This window comes from Ictidomys tridecemlineatus, chromosome 1 (assembly GCF_052094955.1).
Source record: "Ictidomys tridecemlineatus isolate mIctTri1 chromosome 1, mIctTri1.hap1, whole genome shotgun sequence".
NCBI classification, from domain to species: Eukaryota; Metazoa; Chordata; class Mammalia; order Rodentia; family Sciuridae; genus Ictidomys; species Ictidomys tridecemlineatus.
The window spans coordinates 5764192-5786668 of NC_135477.1; the positions used below are offsets into that span (position 1 = coordinate 5764192).

The 22477-nt window shown below is 41.7% G+C and overlaps 2 protein-coding genes across 14 annotated transcripts in view; one reads left to right on the plus strand and one right to left on the minus strand.

Moving 5' to 3' along the window:
• Fank1 (fibronectin type III and ankyrin repeat domains 1) overlaps positions 1-5270 on the minus strand; it is a 70344-nt gene extending 65074 nt beyond the window's left edge. For 4 of the 9 annotated variants that reach the window (XR_013427078.1, XR_013427076.1, XR_013427077.1 and 1 more), the window contains exon 1: positions 5135-5270. Coding sequence is in view for 4 of the 9 variants with exons in the window: in XM_078024469.1 (XP_077880595.1) it covers positions 5135-5147 (13 nt within the window). In the remaining 5 variants the exon portion in view is untranslated. Of the gene's footprint in view, positions 1-82; positions 4728-5134 lie in introns of those variants that run through there. The other 5 variants (XM_078024469.1, XM_078024465.1, XM_078024462.1 and 2 more) reach the window with 2 other exon arrangements.
• Positions 4830-22477, plus strand: part of Dhx32 (DEAH-box helicase 32 (putative)) — a 53843-nt gene continuing 36195 nt past the window's right edge. The window contains exons 1-3 of one of the 5 annotated variants that reach the window (XM_078024420.1): positions 4830-4957; positions 18567-18641; positions 19320-19842. In XM_078024420.1, the coding sequence (XP_077880546.1) occupies positions 19522-19842 (321 nt within the window). In that variant the 5' untranslated portion in view covers positions 4830-4957; positions 18567-18641; positions 19320-19521. Of the gene's footprint in view, positions 4958-5241; positions 5532-18566; positions 18642-19319; positions 19843-22477 lie in introns of those variants that run through there. The other 4 variants (XM_078024412.1, XM_078024425.1, XM_078024433.1 and 1 more) reach the window with 4 other exon arrangements.

Consider the following 22477-nt stretch of genomic DNA (forward strand, 5'->3'; position numbering starts at 1 on the left):
CCCAGCATCCTCGGGATAAACACCTCAGCTCTGCCCTTTGAACACTCAAGCACACAACATATGCATGAGCTGTTTACACCACCTTCTGAATTTAATGAGTCATCCAGGTCATTCTTGGATGATGCTGGTGAGCACAAGCCCCTCCTTGAATCTGGTTGGCTGGTTCAGATCAGACGAGTCCTAACAGTGCTTTCCTTTGCCTGTCAAGATCAAGTACAGCAAGTCAGCAGGAAGAGGTACGGCCTGAGAGAATGTGGGGGAAGCCAAGCTTCTGGGGACACAGCTTTAACCACCGAATCATTTTGTCCCTTCCTGGGGTGTTCACTGAGCATCAGAGGTCAGGACTGCATCAACTTTTAGTATTTTGATGGGAATTTTAAAATAGAACTGTTTAAAAGGTGATGCTTTCAAGTTGCTTTAAAAAAAAAAAAGTCCTAAACTTGACTTACAAAAATATTTCTTAATGATGAGATGTGAATTATAATCTAACTGATATAGTTAATATTCTTTAGGGACCACTTGATAAAAATTAAATGGTTCCTGGGTGAGGTAAGAAGTTACTTTAAAACTCTGACTAGTCTCCCAGATAATTAATGAGCAAGTACTCAATGGTACTACAAAGATTTTGTTAGGTCTTATGACCTAATAGCCATTTAGTTAAAAAAAAAAAATTAGACTACTTCACCTATTTCCTTAATCTCATGGATAAAATAAGACTCTTAAAACATCTCATTAAGATAAGAAAATGAAACACATATTTAAAGTAGACCTGACATTTATAAGCACCTGATTTAAATGAATTTTGCCTACACATACTCCATAAGAGGCACTTCAAACTGGCACCACCATATCTGCTACAGGGTGGAAGGGCTTTCTGCTTTTTAAAAAGCACACTATGATATTGTTAGGCAAATAAAATTAGGCATCCAGCTGTTAACAGCAATGCTATTTGTTCAATCAATGTTTGATTAGGGCACACTGCCTTTAGGCAGAAGGAACAAAATGACAAGATTGTCCCTGACCTTTTCCATCACTCCACAGTCTGGTAGAGGAAGTAGATTTTAAAAAAATAAAAAGAACAAAATAATTACAAATTGTAATTACTGCTCTGAAGGGAAAAGCACAAACTGGAAGTAGTGGACACGCCTGTTGTCTCAGCCACTCTGGAAGCTACAGTAGGAGGATCATAAATTCAAGGTCAATATGGGAAACTAAGTGAGACTTTCCTAAAAATAAAGAAAAAAACAGAGTAGGGATATAGCTCAGTGAGACAGCACCCCTGGATTCAATCCCCAGGAGAGAGAGACGAGGAAGAGGTGTGTGAAGAGAGAGAAATAACATAAGGGACAGGGCACTCACTACTTTAGGGAGTCAGGAGAGGACTCCATAAGGAAGTGACATTTAAACACAGCCTGAAGGACATGAGGAGTCATACCAACTACAGAAGGAGGGAATAACAGTGCTGGCAGAGGGTAAAGTCCTGAAAGGAGTTTGGTCTGCTTGAGTGATTAGAAGGAGGATGACATCTCTAGGATCCAAAATGTACTAAGTTTGAAGAGGGGACTATGTCAGGATAAGAACTTGAGAGGGTTTTGGGGCAAAGGAGTGAGGGACACAGTCTGATTTATATCTTGGAAAAGTGACTCTGGCTTCCAGATGGAGCACCAGTGGGAGCAGGGGAGAGGAAATGCAGAAATCAGAAAGCCTATAATCTTGTTTAAGTGAGATAGTGACTTGGGGGTTCCAGTGGGAAGGACAGAAAGGAGCACATTCAGGGTACTCTTCGAAGGTGAAAAAACAGACATGGAGGTGGAAAGAGTGTGGGTGTGAGGGATGGTGAGTGAACCCAAGGAGGAGGAGGATTCAGATTTCAGGCTGGTGTAGCTGAGAAATTGGGGAAGACCAGTGGAGACACACATTTAGAGAAAGAAGTCCATTCGTTTAAGTGTATGCACCAGTCCCCTAGTGACTAGAATAATCTCCATTTAGCATTTCTTTTAAAAGATTGATATGTAGCCCAAAACTACTACCTAAATCAGGACCAGGTGCACATGTGTGTATATCTGTGTGTATAAAAATATATATTAAGAAATATTTATGGGCTGGGGATGTGGCTCAAGCGGTGGCACGCTCGCCTGGCATGCGTGCGGCCCTGGTTCGATCCTCAGCACCACATACAAACAAAGATGTTGTGTCTGTCAAAAACTAAATAATAAATATTAAAAATTCTCCCTCTCTCCCTCCTCTCTCTCTAAAAAAAGAAATATTTATATATAAAGGATATATATTATATACATATAGAGAGAGTCAATCTGACATTATCAACCAAATTTGTAATTGACCTGGACGGTTTGGGGATCAGGAGCTAAGAGGTCTTATCTCAATGATATAGTTTTTACCAGATTGTGTTTTTTTTTTTTTTAGGTTTGTCTGTTTATTTACTTTGTATTTATAGTTGGTGTAAAGAACCCTAGAGCCTTGGTATTGTCACTCACTATGAAATCAGATAGTACTGTTGCAAAAAAAAAAGTGCCTTTTCCATGTTATTTTATGCATGGGTTATCTTTCCAATAGTGCAATTAGTTTAGGAAAAGAACAATTAAAGATGGAACAGTGAAAACCAAGTGCCCAGTCCAAGGTTACAAACTATTTGATTCGCCCTTTCCCTGAGGAATCATTTCTAGGCTCATTGACCAGTCATTATTCTGTAGAACAGTGGCAGCCCCTGTACGCCTTTGCTTATTCCCACAGCAAAATTTGGCTCTGGGGTTTGAAGAGTTTATGTTTATTGGATTTTAATGACTTAGTTAACAAAAGTCATTCCTAAAAGTAATGGAAAATCAAGGGTGTGGAAACAGAATGGATGTGACTGGCTTCAGGGTTATCTCTAGCATTTCCTTGGTGTCTTTAAGTGATTCATCCTGAAAAGCAATTAAGAAGGATCTTTCCTCTTCATCAATTTACTATTGTAAAATGTTATTTGAAACCCTCAGTAACTAAAGGTTCTATGTAAATGCCAACCTTAAAAATATGTTCCATGAGGCAAGTATAATAATGTATTGCTAATGTAATAACAGTACAATTATAATATAATTGTAATCATGTTCACAGTGCTTCCATTATCTTTGACAGAATGAAATAACTTCAGTCTCAGGTAGAATCTAGTTGGATATAAACAGTGAAGTTAAAAGGAACATTAGAGATAATTTAATATTGTCCTTTTAAATAATTTACTGTGAAAGACTTAGTAAATATTTACCCCAAATGGTGTTTATTAGACTGTGAAAGAATTTCCTAAGGTAAGTGGTGGTTATTTGAATTATTTGAAATTAAATTAATTAGCATTAAAATATGTGAAAAGGAATAAATCTAACCATTTCCTAGGCATAAATTACTTAACAAGGGCTGGAAATGTAGCTCAGTGGTAAAGGACCCCTGGGTTCAATCCCCAGTACCAAAATAAATAAATATTTTCCACCTAAAAATTCCATGAAATGAGATAATACTGTGCACTTCATATCTGAATTAAATTTCTCATATAATTTTACAAAGCCTTCCTGATCTGCATCCTGCTCACTTTTCCAGCATTACCACTTCCTTCTTCCAGCATCCAATCCTTTTTTTTCTCTTCTCTCAACCAACACTCCTCCACCCCTCCCACCCCCAGGCACCCCCAAAGCTGCAGCTCTACTAATCTCCCTACTCTGAGTTTCCAAGCCCTGCTACTCTCTCAGGTCTCAGGGTCTCTCTATGCACAAGGGATTTCCTCTGTCTGGACTCCCTCTCCCTCATTCTGCAAGCCTAGTTTTGCTTCCTACAGGGAGCCTTCTTTTCATCTCAGACCCCAGTAGTTCTTGAGCAAGTCTCTGCTTAGTTTTCCTGTGATGATCATTCAATCCCCAATCCTAAAATAGAGCTGTATCCTATTAGGAACTATGCATGAATGAATGGATAAAGACAGTGAGCACTGGAGATTTTGAGATTTATAGTTTGCCCGTTTAAACAATAACATAAACCTGAAGAAATAAGGCTGCTCTTTTTAATTTCATTTCAAATTATTTTCTTCTCCAAGGAGAGAAGATACATAGCCTAGCATCTGTTTTGACAGAGAAAAATGTTAGCATTGCTTATGCTTAACTTCCTTCAGTAGGTTAGATACAATGTAGAATTCAAAAAGTTACAAATGTAATATTGTATAAAAATCCTATCAACTCTAGCAGCCATAACTCCCAACTTGTAAGCTTTCTCCTTAGCAAATGAGTTACAAGAAAGGAAAAGGTTTTTAAAACTTTCTTATTGGAAATAAACGACCCTTTAAAAATATCAGCATAGCCCACAAAGAATTTTAGATTTGGTCTGAATACTTAATTTCTGTAATTGTTCAAGAAAAGAAGACTTGGTTTTGAGAGTCAAACTGCATTTTTGTATAAAGGTTTAAGATCTTTCTGATCTCCATTTAAAACACTGCCAATTTTTTAAAAACAAAAAGGACAATAAAACCGCTGGGCCAGGACAAGGAAAGACCTGCATAGTATAAAGTCCCTGAAAGGTTGCAGGGGGTGGGGGGGACAATAAAGCAATAGTTCTGTTAGATCTGACAACTGCAAACTGTACACATTTGGCCATACATCAAATATTGTGGGGAAACAACGAGAAAATAAATAAGTAAATAATAGGAAGGAAGGAAGGAAGGAAGGAAGGAAGGAAGGAAGGAAGGAAGGAAGGAAGGAAGGAAGGAAGGAAGGAAGGAAGATAGGGAGGCACAAAAATTTGCGAGTCTTATCTCGTAAACTTGTAACAAAACACCAGTGTGCCTGGGGACCGCTCGGTCCCTCTCCTTCCAGGGCAGACCCGGGTGGCGGATCGCGGCTCCGTGGTGAACTCGCGGCCCAGCCCCGCACGCCGGGCAGCTGGCCTTCGGGAAGGAGGACGGGCTTCCTAACCATCCGCTGAACCGGTGACTGGGGCAGGGGGGGACCACAGCGCGCGGCCTGCGGGGTTCACAAGGGCGCTCTCCCGAGCTCGGGCCGACGCCGCGGCCCCGCCGACTCAGCCCTCGGCCCGCAGCGCAGGCGCCGGCCGCCCCGCGCCCCCGGCGCTCCCCGCGCCCCGCCCGCCGCCCCGGCGCCCTTACTCTGGGGCTCCATGCTCAGCTGCTCTCGGGCCCCACGGGCGGAGCCCCGGCGCCACCGCCCTCCTAACGCCTCTCCTCCGCGGCCGGCGTCGCGCGGGTTGCCGTGACAACCCGGGGCTGGGGCGGGGCCAGAAGGACGGCGAGAGGGAGGGACCAAAAGCCGCGAGGGAACGCTGGCGAGCGCGCGTCGCCGGGGGCACCGAGTGAAGTGGCGGCCGGGTCGCTGGCGGACGTCGCTGTCCCTGAGGCCTGGTCGCGTGGCTGCGTCTCCCGGGCGCCCGCGCCTGCCCGTCGCAGTCCCAGGCCAGGCGTCGGCCACGATCGCCCGAGCACCGGGTGACCGGCCCCCCGCGGGAAGGCGCCGGCGGCCGGGCTCCGGGATCGGCGGCCGCTGCAGGTAAAGGCGCGGCGCGCGGCGGGAGGGGCGGGCCGAGCGGCGGCGGCGGCGGCGGCGGCTGCGGCGCACCTGTTGCCCGCCCGCGCCCGCCGTTGGCCGCCGCCCCACTGAGCCCCGCGACGCCCCGCGACACCCCGCGGGCCCTGCTTGCGGGGCGGCCGGGGCGCGGCCCTGGCGGGCGGCGGGGCGGCGCGTGCACGCCCGGGATCGGCGCGCCGCCTGCCGTGTCATCCGCCCCGCGCCGGTCGCGGGCCCCGAGGTGCTGAATCAGCCCACAGGTGGCGCCGCAGCCGCACCCCGCACCCCGCACCCCGCACCGTCGGCGCTCGCGGCCCGGCGCTGGGAGGCGACCCGGGTGTCGCGGTGGGGAAGCTGGGAGCCTTGCGGGGTAGGGAAGCCGGCCGGGAGGGGGAAGGCGAGCTGCAGGACTGATGCCCAACTCGGCCTGGAGGGGACTGGAGGGGACGGCCGCTCCACCCGTTCTCACCGCCGCTGCAGACAGTGTTTAAGGGAAATGGGCTTCGGGGGTCATGAAAGTGATTATTCATCTTTGCCACTACAGAGATGTCCCCTTCATGGTGACAGGGTCACCAAGAAGAATCACTTAAATGGGGAATCATGCAAAGGTTAATTGAAGGAAAAGGAAACAATGGGCATTTATTATATTTTGCTAAATTAGGCTTTCCCCCTCTCAAACTATACGGGACTTTTTCCAGATTAATTGTCCAAACAAAAAGGTTTATGTATGTTGACAAGCAGCGTGATTTATTCAGAACTCATAATCCGTGATCTAAAGTACGTGTAAGTAATAACTTCAGGTTGAATATCTCATGTCTCTCTAACTACTTGCTCTGACATTTAAAGAATGGGGGGAGGAGTTTGGTTTTAGACAGTATCCATGATTAGTAGTACTTCTGTATGATGTTCCTCAAGATCTAGTTTTCATAAGCAAAATCACCCAACTGACCTTCTCACCCAAGATACAAACATAGTGATGCTCATCAGTAATATAGCAAAGTGTCAAGATTTAAAAACTGGCATTATTGACGGGAAAAAAAAAATTAAGGTTAAATCTTCCTAAACAGTAAGACTAGGCAGTTGTATTTTTTAAAAGAGAAAAAAGAAACAGCATTGCAGATTTCCCTGCTAAGGCAACAAGGACTCTATTTGGTAGTTACACCTGGATTTCCAGGTTAGAAAATGGGGATATGTACTAGTAATGTATTTTGTAGTGGTTTACAAGAATTATTTTTTATTTCTTGAAGTTGAATTGGAAGAAGTCGTATTCATCAAAGAAGACAACTGTGAAAAGCAACATTTGATTTTAGGGCTTGGTGCACTTAGGAAAAAAAAGGCTGGTTAGAAGGTACAAGGGGAAAGGAAGAGGCACTGAAATGTCCACGCATGGACAATTTTCAGAATCAATCTTTCATTCCAGCATCTTGTACAGTGTTTGTTAATGAATAAGAGCCTCAGAGAAACAGCTTCCCATATAGAGATAAGGAAAAACAATGAAGTCCTATGGGGGGTTGTTTGTGTGAGTTTCCAAGCTCATCTCTGCATAAAATAGTTACATTGCTATTCACTTCTCTGATGATTAACTAAATGTAGCAAACTGAAGAATGTTATCAAGGAATAACAAGGTAGCAATAAAGAAACAGTGGTAGCCTTTCTTTTTCTTACCTCTTGGTCATATCAGAACTTACAAATAACTGGTGGGAAGTTAACTTAATTTAATGTAAATAGAATGACAAAAATTATAGCAAAGGAATGTGTTAGTTCTGTCTTTATCATAAACTGAGGGAAGTTTTTCTTTGCTCTTCTGTTGATGTTGAGAGTTTTGTTTGGTTTTGTTTTTTGTTTTTTTTTTTTTATTTTTTATTTTTTTACCAGAGTAAGGATATTCTTTCTTCTCTCTAATTTACTTTCTGAAACTCATAAGGAGTTCAGTCAAAGATAGAATACAGTGAAAATTCCACTTAGGGCACGTTTTCTCCTTGTTCCACAAACCTATCTTGGACTGTACTGTTGTACTCACAGAAATGCCCATCTTCTTCACCCTTTCAACTCATCATATAATCCTGTTGCAGGAATATGTTGTCTTCCCACAACCCCCAGAGTCTTCCAGAGTATGGCCAACACCCACTAAATGCACTTCTCTTCCCCACTGGGATGCTACATAATTTAGCACTTAGTTCTGTATTATATTATACTGTCTTGTAGATTTTTCTCTTGTTTGGTGTTTATGAATCTTGTGCCTCTGATTAGATTAAGCCTGTTTGGAGCAAGACTTCTGTATTCCTTTTAACACATAGTGGGCTTTATTGGATACCTGATAATTTGAGTAGGATAGTAATAGGACAAGCCTTTGGTCAAGGATGATCATTAATTTCTAGCTATGTTACCTTGGGAAAGGCAGGAACTTTTATTTGATTATCAATAACATAAAGTGGTTGTCTAACAGTCTAGCTGTAAAGAATCGAGATAAATATGATTATAGATATGAATGATAATATTTGTATATTGTAAAGAACTTTTCGTATGTGAAAGATTATTACTGATTCAGACACAGAACAAACATGTATTGAGCATTCACAGTGTATAGGTATTCCTCACTCCTGGGCTTGCTTTTTATAAAGGGTGAATAGGACATGCCCAAGTGGATTTTCTGAGGACAGGAGAGCTTCTGAGGCAGAGGAATAGCTTGGGCAAGAGTAAGAGGAAAAGAGAGCAGCCATTGGAAGCAGGTCACTGTGGCTGAAGCAGAGTGTTCTTCGTGTACATTAGAACAGAGTGGGAGGAAGTGAAGCTGGAGAGGCAAATAGACCAAAAAGAATATAAGGACTGTGGGCTTTTTTTCCTAACGGTCAAGAGGATTTGGGTCATTGACATGATCAGTTTGCATTTGAAAAGGATTATAGTTGGTGAAGAACCAAAATTAGAGATAGGAAAAAAAAATTGGGAGATTTTTTGAGTAATTTAGTGAGGAGATGATAAGAATTGAGATTGAGGTGGTGGGAATGGGGGGCTCTGTGAGGGCCTGAATTGGCAGGTTTGGTGATAGAGGGGCTGAAAACAGAGAGGCCAGGGTGATGCCTAGTGTTTGATTTGGTGGGTTCTTCTATTTACTGAAGTCTGGAACACAAAAGAAGAAATATTCTTTTTAAGAAACAGGGTGGATGCTGAATTCAGTTTTGAATCTGAACATCTGCCAGGCCCGACGTTTGCATGGGGCTCTCTGGTAGGCCAAGCCCAATCTGTGAGCCTGAATCAAAGATCTGAGACAGAGGCTATCGGATTAAGTATTCTGTCATTGAAGTTGAAATGTGAATGATTTTCTCCAGGGAAATTATATGGAATGAGAAGAGAATCAAGAATGGAACGCTGGGGTACAGACATTCACACTGGAGGAGGATAGCTGGTAGTGGAAGAGCCCAAGAGACTAAAGGAGAGTAGCCAAAAAAGCAAACTGAAAATCTAGAAAGATCGATAAAAGACCCCCAACTCTTTGTGCATGCACATGCTGGAGATTGAACCCAGGGGCACTTACCCATTGAGCCACATCCCCAGCCCTTTTTAAATTTTTTTTAGTTTGAGACAGGATCTCACTAAGTTGCTTAAGGCCTCACTAAGTTGCTGAGACTGACTTTAAACTTGTGATCCTCCTGCCTCAGCCTCCCAAGTAGCTGGGATTACAGGCATGTGCCACCATGCCTGGCAAGAGCCCTTACTCTTGAGGAGTTCATGTTTGATATTCCCTGATGCACATCATAGTTCATCAACTATTTTATTAAAGTTAATATAATAGGACTATCCTTTACTTTGTTAACAGCACAGAAGTTTCCTTATGTTTATCGATTTTTCACAGACTCCATTTAGGGCAATAATTCATATAAAATGTAACTTCAGAAGTTAACAGTAGTGAAACTGCAAACAAATACTGTGGGGGTTTTTTTGTTTTGTTTTATTTTTAAGATGACTAAAAGTTAACTTAGTAAATGTCAGAGGTAAAATAAATATGTTCACTTCCTTAGAAAGTCTGGTGATACTCTGTTCTTTGGATCTTAGTTTGTTGTATCTTACTCATTCACTCAAATATCTAACTAGACTAGCTTAAATAAGCCAAGTCAATATTTTAGCATATTGCATTAACTATACTTTTACTGAGAGTAAACTAGCTTTTTAAAATGTTATGCAATCAAGAAATCATAAAATATTATTGAAAAGCACTGAATATCCCATTTATTTGAACTTCTAACTAAACCTCTGACTCACAAACTTAATTGTGGAGAGAGGCATATTATTATGATACATAAGCATTGACTGAGCTTGGGAGGTCTTTCTATATCTGGGTCTAAATATTTTTAAAGTACTATTAGAATATAGAATTCTTCAAATATATTATTCTTCAAATAATTCAGTATATTGAAGTAATATTGAATTAAAAATGAATAGTTTCTTTAATTTTTTTTTTTTAGTTGTAGGTAGACACACAATATCTTTATTTCACTTTTATGTAATGCTGAGGATCAAACCCAGTGCTGCCTTACGTGTGTTAGGCAAGCACTCTACCACTGAGTCACAACCCCAGCCCAAAAGTGAATAATTGTTGGAGTGTTATTTAAACACCTGAGCCAGGCTTGGTTGTGCATGCCTGTAATCCCAATGGCTTTGGAGGCTGAGGCAGGAGAATCTCAAGTTCAAAGCGGCCTCAGCAACTTAGCAGGGTCCTGAGTAATTTTAGAAGATCCTATCTCAAAAGAAAATATAAAAAGGGATGGGGATGTGGCTCAGTGGTTAAATACCCTTGGGTTCAATCTCTGGTAAATTCCCCCCACCAAAAAAAAAAAAAAAAAAAAAATCTGATTACTTGAAGTCAAAATAAGGTAAATTTATTAGAGGTCTAGAAATAAGGTTTTGAAAATAACTTTTGAATTTTGACCTTATGTTTTCTAGCAAGATTTTAAATAGATGTTGAAAAATAAGTATGATATCTTTGGGGGAGTTTGAGCCTTTTAAAACTGAGGCAAACAAAGTGGCTTTCCAAGTCTTGGTAATGATTAAGTCCATTGTTTCCAGTAAGGCACACCATGCTCAAAAGACAGAGTTCACATATTAAGCTGGCACAGTGCCTTACCCCTGAAGTCCCAGCCAATGCAGAAGAATTACAAGTTTCAGGCCATTTCAGGCAACATAGTGAGACCCCCATCTCAAAATAAAAAGGATTGGGGGTGTAGCTCAATGACAGAGCACTTCAGTACCAAAAAAAAAAAAAAAAAAAGTTCACATATTAAATATCTGACTAACTTTACCTGGACCATTAGAGCAGTGTTGTTAAAACACATCAAAAAGATTTACAGGTCTGTCTTCAGCATGTTCTTCTGTCTTATGCTGCCTGACATCTCCCACAGTGTCAAGATTTCTTCAACCCACGGTGGTGCAACACGACCCCATTGTCTTTAGTGAGGTCAGGCAGCAACATGTTTATTGGTGAAACTTGTGCTATGCACATAGCTTGGGTCACACCAGGACAAGACTACCTGACTTCAGCCACGTGCTCTGTCACAGACGAGCTGCTAGAAGTTGAATAAATTAGACAAAACCCGGAAGGTTTAAATTTCCTCATTTGAAAAATAGAAATAATAAACTAAACCCTCGTGGGGTTTAAGAGTTTAAATGAAATAATCCATATAAAGTACTTAATTGCTTAGCATAGCATCTAGCATGAAGGAAGCAGGGTCTAAATGCCAATCAGTAGAATTAAAGTCATTAGTCCAATATCAGTGGCAGTATGCAACCATGCTTCCCAGGGGTTTGCAGACCAGTGCCAGGCCACAGCCTTACTGTTGGTACCTGAATGACAACAAGCCACATCACTGAACATTCTGTGTACTCCAGCTGCCTTTTTTTTTTTTTTTTTTGGTATTGAGATTGAACCCAGGGATACAGAGCTCTACCACTAAGCTCCACTCCCAGATCTTTATATTTTGGGGGACTGGGTCTCACTAAGTTACCCAGACTGGCCTCAGACTTGTTATCCTCCTGCCCCAACCTCCAGAATCACTGGGATGGAAGGTGTGTGGCTCCGCTGACTTTTCTGATGACAAGGGTTTTTTTCACTGAAGGAAGCCATGAGCTGTTTCACATCCTGGTGAAGGCTCCCTGTCTCCCTCACTGCACTTTGAGTGGAATTTCCATGGAATATTGGACCCATAATCCCATCCTCCAAAAAAATAAATCCTTTTATTCTGGAAGACAGTTACTGTTCACTTGTAATGCCTCATTGACCTTCTCTTTTCTAAACCTTATCATTATGGATTGTAAGTATATTGCCTATTCGTTAGCAAATATTTATTGATCATATAGTCTGTGCAGAGCCTTATGTCTAATTTTGTAGGAGTTGCAGAGCTGGCCTAGAAATTCATCTTCCTTTCAGGAAGACTCCCATAAACCCAGGCCAAGAGGAAGATGTGAAAATCTGGATACATGTATGGAGTCCATGCAGTGTTTGCAGTAGTTTTACAGCTTGGTTCCAAAGGTTTCCTTTTGCTAAGCTGCTCCCATAAAAGGATAGAATTAAAAACTTTTTCAACATTGTACTATCATAATAGAATCAGCAGTCATGTTAGCAAGGTGTGTTCGAATTTCCTGGAAATCTGTGAAACTATGAAATATCTGACTCTTTAGCTAAATGATAAAATTATAAATTTTTAAGATTAGTCTTATGGAAGATGCTTCATTAGAACTGTTTTTAAATCACTGACTCTGTTTGCTCTTGTATACAACATGAATAATTAATAATGTATTGCTCTGTAGAATTTGAAGAAACATTAAATAGATGTTAAAATATTTATCAAGTTTTTATAAAAATTATAGCTTCTTCCTGTGCTAAAATGAATTTGAGAATCCTAAAAAAAAGAACAACCTTTCTAGACAGAAAATAATATGTGTGTGTGTGTGTGTGTGTGTGTGTGTTATTATATATTCCCTGTGAATTAGATCATGGAATGGACTTATTTTTACTGTCAGTTGGAAAATTATTTAAATGTTAAAGTTGAGAAATGTTGTTTAGTTTTTAGTATTTCTTCCATTTGTGGGGTTGTGAAAATGGACTTCCTGGTTTCTCTTGGTGTACCTGTTCAAAACTACTTCCACGATGCCATTTGCCTTAAACTGCCATCAGCTCTCCTAGAAGTTGATCTCACTAAGAACTTTAAGAAAATCGAAGGTGGGTCTTACAAATGAAAAAGGTGGGTCATATAAATGAAATATATGGGTTATTTCATTTAATATGGGAACTCTTTCTTTAACCCACCTATAGCTAATATTAAAGAGTAAAATCAAATTTAAGGAAAAATTGTAAAGAAAAGCAGAGTGAGTAAAAAAAAAAAAAAATGATCAAGAACTAGCCCAGTGAGTTAGGGACACTTACATAGGACATAGCATCTTACCAGAGCATATAGGTCTTTTGTGGTGTGACCCATCTCATGTTTGAACTCATTTCTGACAGTCTCTCTCTCCTATTATGTAGCCGCCAACTTTGCTTCTTTTAGCTACTTGTCTGTAAGAGTCTCTGCACGTTATGGACAAAGAATTCCCACTTCACACCCCACTTCAGCCTCAACTGCCCTGTCAGCTCCACGAGGCTGGAGCATCGCTGTGTGTCACGCGTGTCTTTCTCAGGTCACAGTGCAAACACACAGCAAGTACTCAAGTACTGGTTGAATTAGTTGATGAAAGACCTGGAAATGTAGGTATCGAGGATGAGAAAACTTGAGCATGGAGAAAACCTTGACAGGTATTATTATAGGTATTATCAGCAGTACCTATGATGAAATGCAATCCAGATGTTTGCTTTAAAGGCATAAAATCAGCCAAGTACAGTGGCACACCCTTGTAATCCTAGCTATGTGGGAGGTGGAGGCAGGAGGATCACAAATTCAAGGCCAGCCTAGGCAACTTAGTGAGGCCCTGTCCTGAATAAAATTTAAAAGGGCTGGGGATGTAGCCCAGTGGTAGAGCACTTGCCTAGCATGTGAGAGGCCCTGGGTTCAATCCCCAATGCACAAAAAAAGGAAAAAAAAAATCCCTAAAGATTGTAAAATTATTCCTTCGTTATTCAACAGCCTATAATTTCTAACCGAGCCCCATTATATTTAGGTTTAAGACTGGAAATTACTAATGAAGAAGCTATAGCTCCAATAATAGTCAAAGTAAAAATACAGATAACCCCAAACAAAAACAAGTCAGGGAATGATAGTAAATGGTCCACATCCTCGGTGCCAGTAGCTTGGTGCCCTGAACATTAGTGCTGCTGGATCAAGTGGTACCTGTCATGGTATGAACAGCTTCATTTTTACACAGTAACTCTCCTGAAGTGATGGAAGAAAAAACAGCCTTAACAAACATTGAAAAGGAGTTAATTTGAGTTTTAGTATGATTCAGGGGAAAACCAAAAGCCTATATAAATACTCCAGTTTGCAGATATGCCCAGATTTCAGGTGATAATATCCTCTAAGACTAGCAAGTCACTTTTACATCATCAATGAAAAGGCACAAAAAGTCACAAAATCCAAAAGCATAGTGAATTCCTGACAGGAGTGTTTTGAACTTGGTTCGTCAGCACAAGATTCCTTGAACTTGGAGAATAGTGAGGTGATAGAAGTATAACTACGCAAGACAGCGTGAGGTGGAGAGGTGAAGGAGGGAGGGTAGATGGCCTGGGGAAAGGTAAGGGATAGGATTCTGAGAAAGTTTAAAGGACTTGGTGACTGATGTAACATGGGACAACCTGGAAAACTTGATAAAATGTCACTGAAGTGCCATCATTCATTCAGCAAATACTCATTAAAGCTTTGAATGTGCCAGCATCGTGGCTCATTGTGAATATGATGAGCAAGAGGGGCTCAGCCCCCTCCCTGGAGCCTCATGCTGGTGGAGGACACCAGGAGTGGACATGGGGGGTATGTGCTGCGTTAGGTGGTGATGTTGAGGAGGAGACCGCAGCAGCTGAAGAGGACGGGAAGGGAGTCTGGGCAGCCAGAAGTTGGTCAAGTTTGGGGAGGCCTTCCTGAGCTGCCACGGTTGGAAACCTCCGTGAGGGAGCCAGCCACTGGGTAACTGAGGGAGGAGCACTTCAGAGCAGGAAGAGTGAGCACCAGCTTCCCGAGGTGACGTGATGATGGCGCTTGGGGCTGGAGAAGAGTGAGCTGGGCAGCCCACTGTTGGCAGCTGGGGCAGGGGGCAGCGGGACTAGATGACGCTGGACCCCTTGATTCCACCAAGGATTTAGGTTTTTCCTTGAGGCAAAGTGAAATGGGAAGCCATTGGAGATTTTCACATTGACTTTTAGCAGGATCATTGCTGTGCGGAGAATTTGAAAGGGGCTAAAAGAGGAAAGGAAGCCATTGCAGTAATCCAGGTGAGAGAGGGTGGAGCTCAGACCAGGCATTCACAGTACAGCTTATGGGGCCCTTGGTATTTTTCGAAGGTAGAGCCTATGTGACGGGGTGTGTTCGTTTTTTACTATTCCTATAATGAATTATCATGAATTCAGTGGTAATTATTGACTCAGTTCTTTAGGTTAAAAGTCTTCACTAGATCGAGGTGTCAAGAGGGATGTGGTCCTTTCTGGAGACTTGAGGAGAATCCCTTTTCTTGCCTCTAAGGGCTTCCCAGGTGTTCAGGACTGTCTCCTGGTCTCAAGGTCCCTCGTCACATTCTTTGCCATGCAAAGAACATTCCAGATTCACATGTTCCAGAGATTAGAACATTTTGGAAGCCATTCTTCTGTCTACCACATCTTCTGAAGACCGAATGTGGGGTCTGAAATTTTAAAAATCTAGGATAACTAAATACTTTGACCTGAGCAACTGAAAGAATTAACAAACAGATGGTGGGGAAGATTTGTGGCTTTGGGGTGGATGCTGGGAGCTCAGTTTCAGACATGCAAAGTTTGAAATGCCCATTAAATAAATATCCAAGCGGAAGATAATGTAGTTGAATACATGAGACTAGAGTTTAGGGCTACAAATGTTAAGGACATAAAATGGAAGGTAGGCGAGACTGCTGAGGATTTGGTAGGTATGATGAATCCATTGTATTAAATTGAACACAGGGAAAAAAATGCAGAAGAGCTATATGTTAGCCAGCTTTTTCATCATGTGACCAGAATACCTGACCAGAACAATTTAAAAGAGGAAAAGCTTATTTGGGACTCACGGTTTCAGAGGTCTCAGTCCACAGATGGCTGATTCCATTTTTCTGGGCTCAAGGTGAGGCAAAACATCATGGTAGAAGGGTGTGGAGGTAGGAGGGGCAACAGGGAAGATGTACCTTCCAGGGCACATCCCTAGTGACCCACCTCCTCTAGCCATCCCCCACCTGCCTGCAGTTACCACCCAATCTATCAAACTAGGATGGACTGATTAGGTCACAGCTCTCGCAACCAGTCATTTCACCTCCAAATATTCCTGTATCAACACAGGAGCTTTGGGGGGACACCTCACATCCAAAGTTTTAACAAGATACATCCAACCATAAACATAAAATGTTACTCTGGATCAATTTTACAATCTTGTTTCGCTTAATCCCTTGAAAATTTTGTCCTTCCTTTTCTATGAACTATATTTCCAGAATTGTCCATCTAGCCCTAAAATATATAAATGACTAAGACATGATTTCATCTGGAATCAGCTTCTATTTCTGTCTTATTGAGGTTGTCTGTTATTTAGACGTATTTTCATGGATGCCCATTTGAGAGTTGTAATAGATTCACTTCAAAGGGTAGTCACTGACAAACTGAGCTTTGAAAAGGAGTAAATTCAGTTTTTAGGTTCAAAATTTTTACAGTGGAATCTTTATACTGGTAACAGAACAATTTTCATTAAATTTTGTTTTGAGTGATTTGTAACCTACAATATTATGTGTTTTTCCTTCTTTTGGTTGACACTATTAAATTTGCCAAAGCAGGACATGGACCTCTTGTACATTTTTAATGACCTCTGGGTGGTGGTGGTGGGGGGGGGACTTTTAGCCTGACTTAGTCCATATGCAGGACTAATGGAGAGAGGTGTGTGAGTATCAGTGGAGTTGGTGGGCCCAGAAACTCAGCCTCCATGGGTCTCAGCCACTCCCCCTTCCAAATCGAGAACCCAAGTGGCATAGCAACAAAAAGTTCCTTGGACTGGCTGAAGGACTCCAGAGGCTGTGAACTTGCTATTTTCATCTCAGACTCATTGGATTCTTTATTCTGCCCTTTGCGGACTTAAGCATTACAGTTACACCTGTCTGACAAGCCTGTGCGGTATCTAGGGTGCCCGTGAGTGGGCAGGTTAGGAGAGCGTCCTAGGAAGGCAGGCTGACCACAGGTGGCACGGGCACTGAAGCCCTGGACAGGAAGGACTCTGGGGCAGCAGTGTGGTTTTGACCCTGTTTATTTCAGGGAAATCTGAGGTCATCATCCTGTTGTAGAAACTAATATAATGGTGCCCAGCATCATGAAGAAGAATTTAAAGTGTGTGGGTACTTTCTGCAGAGGTAGAAGTTTGGTTGTCTGCTGCTGCAGGAGAGACTACCCTGGAACATAGCAGCTTACAGTGAAGGTGGCCACGTGTTATGTCTCATGTGTTTCTCTTTATGGTGAGTGGGCTCCAGGGGTGCCTTTTCCTCTCAGTCTGGTGGTGACTGGGGCTGCAGTCATCTGCAGACTTGACGCAGCATCTTCAACAGCCCATTGGCACGGTGGGAGTCTGTGCTGTCAGTCGCTGTGGCTTGGGTATCTCAGAGTCATAGACGGTTGCAAAACGGAGTGTTCCAAGCGAGGGGTCCCTTGGAAGTGATCCAGCGTCACAACATTCTTTGGGGCCTAGTGAGTCACAGGGCCAGCTCAGGTTCTAGGCGAGAGGAAATCTCTGCACTGGAACAGTGTTAAGGTTTGGTGGCCGGTGTTAGTTCCGCTGTTAGTGCAGTGAGGATAAAGCACAATGTGTAACCAAGGGCTGAGGGAGCCGCTGGTCTCTAGAAAGAGGCCTGTTCAGAACGTGTGCCTGTTCCTTGAAGGTTCAAAGGGTCCCTGCTTTATATGACTTTCTTATAATTACAGGATTATTATACTGAGGGAGTTTTAGAAAATAAAATAAACATTTGGTAAAAATAAAAATAATCAATGTTTTTTTTTTAAGGCAAAACAGTTAAGAAATAGCAGCAAAATAATACCTAAGGCAATCATGGATTGTAATAGCAGTTTAATTTACACTTAGTATGAAAACCCTTTGAAGGGATTCTAATTAGAACAATATATATATATAAAATACTAAATTTTATCTTGTCTTGGCAGTATAATGTTCTGGTTCTTGGATACCATCTTGAAGTTCATTTGTCCAGGGATGTGAAGCCACGTGTTTCCTACAGCTGGTCTGTGCCTCACACCACAGGGGCAGCGAGATCTGAAGTGAAGCCATGTGTGGTGTTTGTGTCACACACCATTATAATTCCATTTTAATTGTGAAACAGTGGCTTTCAGAATGAATTTCTAAGAACTCTACCTACATAGAGCTAAAGTCTTTCTCCTCCTTTGGTTCTTAGTTTCTCCCTCTCAACTTGCTCATGTGTAAGGTTATGAAAGTTCTACCTTGTTCTTGTTTGCACCCAAGTGCGCTTGCGTGCGTGTGTGTGTGTGTGTGTGTGTGTGTGTGTGTGTGTGTGTGTGTCCCCTAATCTGTCGATCTAAGCCACAAAGGCAAATGTTTCCTGAGTGACTATTCCCTGGAGCCCCACTTGGCCAATGGAGGGGGCTTTTCTCTCCCTTGGGGACCAGCTAGTCCTTTTAGCCCTGGCTCTACTGCCTGAAGCCATAGCTAAGCCAGGTGGTGTGTGGAGAGAGAAATTAAATGAAAGCATATCACCAACTGTATTTTACGATTTGTTCCTTTTTTCTTGAGTTTTATGTCTTTAATTTTTACCTGGTTAATGTGAGAAGGGACTCCCTTCAACCCCCAGCAATGCTGATTGGATTTTCCCCTTTTTTCATCACAGTGGGTGTGTGGAGGAAGAAAGACCACTTGCCTGACAATGGGGGATGAGTTTCTGGTGCACCTTACCAGTTCTTAGGTAATTTCTCTTCATTTAAATTAGAGGTTGCCCTTTGTTAGCTCTTGGCTCTGACATGTTGAGCTGAAGTTCTAAAATCTCAAGAAATATGCAGGAAATTTCTGATTTAATTAAGCAAAAGACCTTATTAGTGAAGGCTGGCATAACCACACAGGAAAAGAAAGAAATACCTTCACTTCCCTCACTTTACTTTCCAAACTGGCACAAACAAAAGTAAAATGAAAAGTTTTTTTAACCTCCTTTCTTTAAACTAGAGGATTTTTGAATAATAAGAGACTCTGGCGCCCTCATGAGGGAGTCCTCCCCAGGCCTTCACAGCTCTCTTTTGTCATGGGATTAGGTCACCAGTGATTGATCAGCCTCACAATCACAGCCACCCCCACCCGCAGCTCCGTTGTTGGCGTTGTTGGCGGTGAGGGCAGGCAGAGGCCTGCACAGCTCAGGCCAAGAGCTCCAGGCCTGCTGGGAGTCATTCTCCAGAATGGCCAGGAGAAGTGGCAGCGCACTAACCTGTGAGAGCCAGCCAAAATTGTTCATGGTCCTTCAAGCCAGTGGCAGAAATGACAGACTGTAGCAAGTTAGCTCAAAAAATCTTGCTTTTTGCTTGAATGCCTGTAGTTTCTAACTTCTCGTTTGTATGCCTGAGTTTGCATTCTCTCTCGTGTGTTTATTTTTTAGCATGGTTTATCGACAGTCATTTGACATGTGAAGAGTCCTGAAGAGGCCAGCACAGTGGGTCCACAGCAAGAGGAACTGGTGCCGGCTTGAGGAGTTTCACTTGCCAGAAACCTGGGACTGTGTCTTAGGGACTGGGACATCCCCGTGTGTGTTGGGAGGCTTTTGAACCCTTTTGCAATGGGTTACTGAGAGGAGAAGCTCGATGGTGAGTGTCGGCTGCCTGAGCTCCTTGGTGGACAAGATGGAAGAGGAAGAACTGGAGTGTCCAAACTCCACCTCGGAAAAGCGCTATTTTCCTGAATCCCTAGATTCCAGCGATGGGGATGAGGAAGGGGTCCTGGCCTGTGAGGACTTGGAACTGAACCCTTTTGATGGATTGCCATATTCATCGCGTTATTATAAACTTCTGAAAGAAAGAGAAGAGCTTCCAATATGGAAAGAAAAATACTCCTTTATGGAGAATCTGCTTCAAAATCAAATTGTGATCATTTCAGGAGATGCTAAATGTGGCAAGAGCTCTCAGGTGAGTAACTTCTACAAAAACAATCTGCTTTAGGTGTTGTGTGTGTGTGTGTGTGTTTAATTACATGTCACAGCATAGTGTTCTGCTGTAATAACAATAATAGCTAAAACAAAAAAGCATTAGCAATTCAGATATCATAATTAAGTCAACTTATTTTAGTTTACTAATGACAACTGAAAAACAGTTAATACTTGTATGGAAATTGATTGTGTTTAGTGAACCCCTGAATTATCTCTAGAATAACCCATTTAAATTATCTTATTTTGCATGTTATATTTTAAAAGACATGGTAGGTGTTATTTGCCCACCGGGCATTTGGGGATTAACTGATACATGTATGTGCCCAGGGTTCTGATAATCAAAATGCGTGGTTGTGATGGTTGGTGAAGCTGGCTCAGGATAATCAATACACCAGAGTGGCATATTTTGGGTGGCATGTTCTGACCTCCTACAGTCATATTTTAGCATAGTTTGTTCTCAGCAGCCCCAAAACTAAAGAGTTAATGAATCTTTACTGTCCAGGTTGCTACTGTTGTAGTGGAACTTTGAGTTTTGATTTAAGTGAGACCTATGCTTCACTCTTAAATTATAAATATTTATAATGAAAGAATTAGAATAGAACACAAAAATCATCTGAAAAAATATTTTAAAAAACCTGTCATTTAAAAACAATTTTTTTAGTTGTGCATGGATGTTTATTTTATTTATTTATTTATATGTAAGGCTGAGACTCGAACCCAGTGCCTTATACATACTAGGCAAGAGATCTACCACTGAGCCACAACTCCAACCCAGCCCAAGTCACTTTTCAGATGACAAACTGTAGCTAAGAAGAAGTTGATGATTGGCTGTCTCATGTCATGTGGCTTTCTGAATTGGGATGAAAAGAATACTCTCCACTCTACGGAATCACTTCCAAGTTGTTTGTGACCACTGGACCTACTTGTTTTTAAATGTAATTAGGAGAGGAGGTGGGATAATAGGTGTTTTTATCTGGTTTATAACTGCCAATATCAAGAGTCTATTATATTATGTTCATGATAAATTATTGTTATAACAGTTGATTTCAGTTCACCACAAGAAGCTAATTGTCATGAGGGTTCATTTTCAAGTCTTCAGTAGAACTAAATGAGTATAATTTTCCTGGTTATTGTGAACAAATGGCAAGTTTAAAATTTTTTAAATTTTATGTTGCAGTTAATTAAGACTTATAAAAAATAAATTCCCAATAGTTCAGAGATTTTTCATATTTTGTTCACTCAGATTCCCCAAGAATAATATTTTACTATATTGGATTTATTATTCTCTCCCTCCCCCTGCCCTGTTACACACACACACACACACACACACACACACACATTTTTATGCTGAAAGTTTGAAGAACTGGTTGATCACACAATGCCCTGTGCCTCCAAATACTTCAGCAAGTACTAAAAAACAGAGCATAGTCACAATGTAATTACTCAAACAGGGAGTGTACTTCTGACCTCTCATTATTATCTAATTTCTAGTTATTCACATTTAATCAATTTTCTACCCATGGGGGAAAATTATAAATTTATTTTAAAAAATTATTTTCTAGTTTAAAAATCCAATCCAAAATTGTGTTGTAATTTCCATATTATTTAATTTTTTTCCTTGAGTCTGTAACAACACCTCAGCATCTCCTTGTCCTTCATGACCTTGACTTTTGTGGAGAGAGATCTTCTGTGGAACTTCCCCTGTTTGAATGATATGATATATCCCCAGGGTTAAATTCAGGTTCTGCCTTTGTGGCAGGAAGACCACAGAAGTGCCCCGTGACCCCCTCAGAGCGTCCTATCAGAGGCCTAACATGTGGCTTCTTCCCAGCTGGGGGTGTGACATCTGATCATTGGTGAGGTGGTGCCTGCCTGGTTTTTACTGTGGCGCTACTGTCCCCTCCTTACTCGGTAGGTCTGCACTTGGAGGCTGCTGTGACATGCCTTCTTGGCGTTCACTCCAGGTCTAGTGTGCTTGCTGAGGCTGACCTCTCCGGGACTGCTCTGGTGGTAGCCAGATGATGATTTTTCTCATTTCAACATCCCTTCTACATTTATTATTTAGAATTTGTCAGCTTTCTTTTTTTGTCATTTATTTAGTTATTTATGTCAGTGCAGACTCTTATATTTTTTATTCTATTAATTGTAGTTCATTACAAGGCATTCCAAAATACATAACAATTTCTTCTCTTAAAGATCACAAATTCTGACAGAAAACTCAAATAGTATATGGGAAATTTTAAAAATCTGTAGATGCAGGTTAACAGTTCTCAAACTCTGAATATTCTAAGTCTAAACAAGTAATAAAAATATTGTAAACAATGAGAGCCACGTTTCTCATGGAGAAGGGAGTTACAAAAAATATGGAAATTGGGAGGGCTATAGTGGGCCCTCCCAATTTATTTATTTATTTATTTATTTTTTTCCAATTTATTTTTGTTACTCAAATTGTCCCTGATATGCCCAGTGGGAACATCAAAGTCACTTCTGTGTCCTTGACTTATCTGCATCCGTCTCGAACACTTCTTTGCTTTCTGGCCCAGTGAGATGTGCCAGGCTCATCCAGGATATTCCCTGTGCCAGTCTAGGCAGCAGCCCTTCTTCTCAAGAAGAGT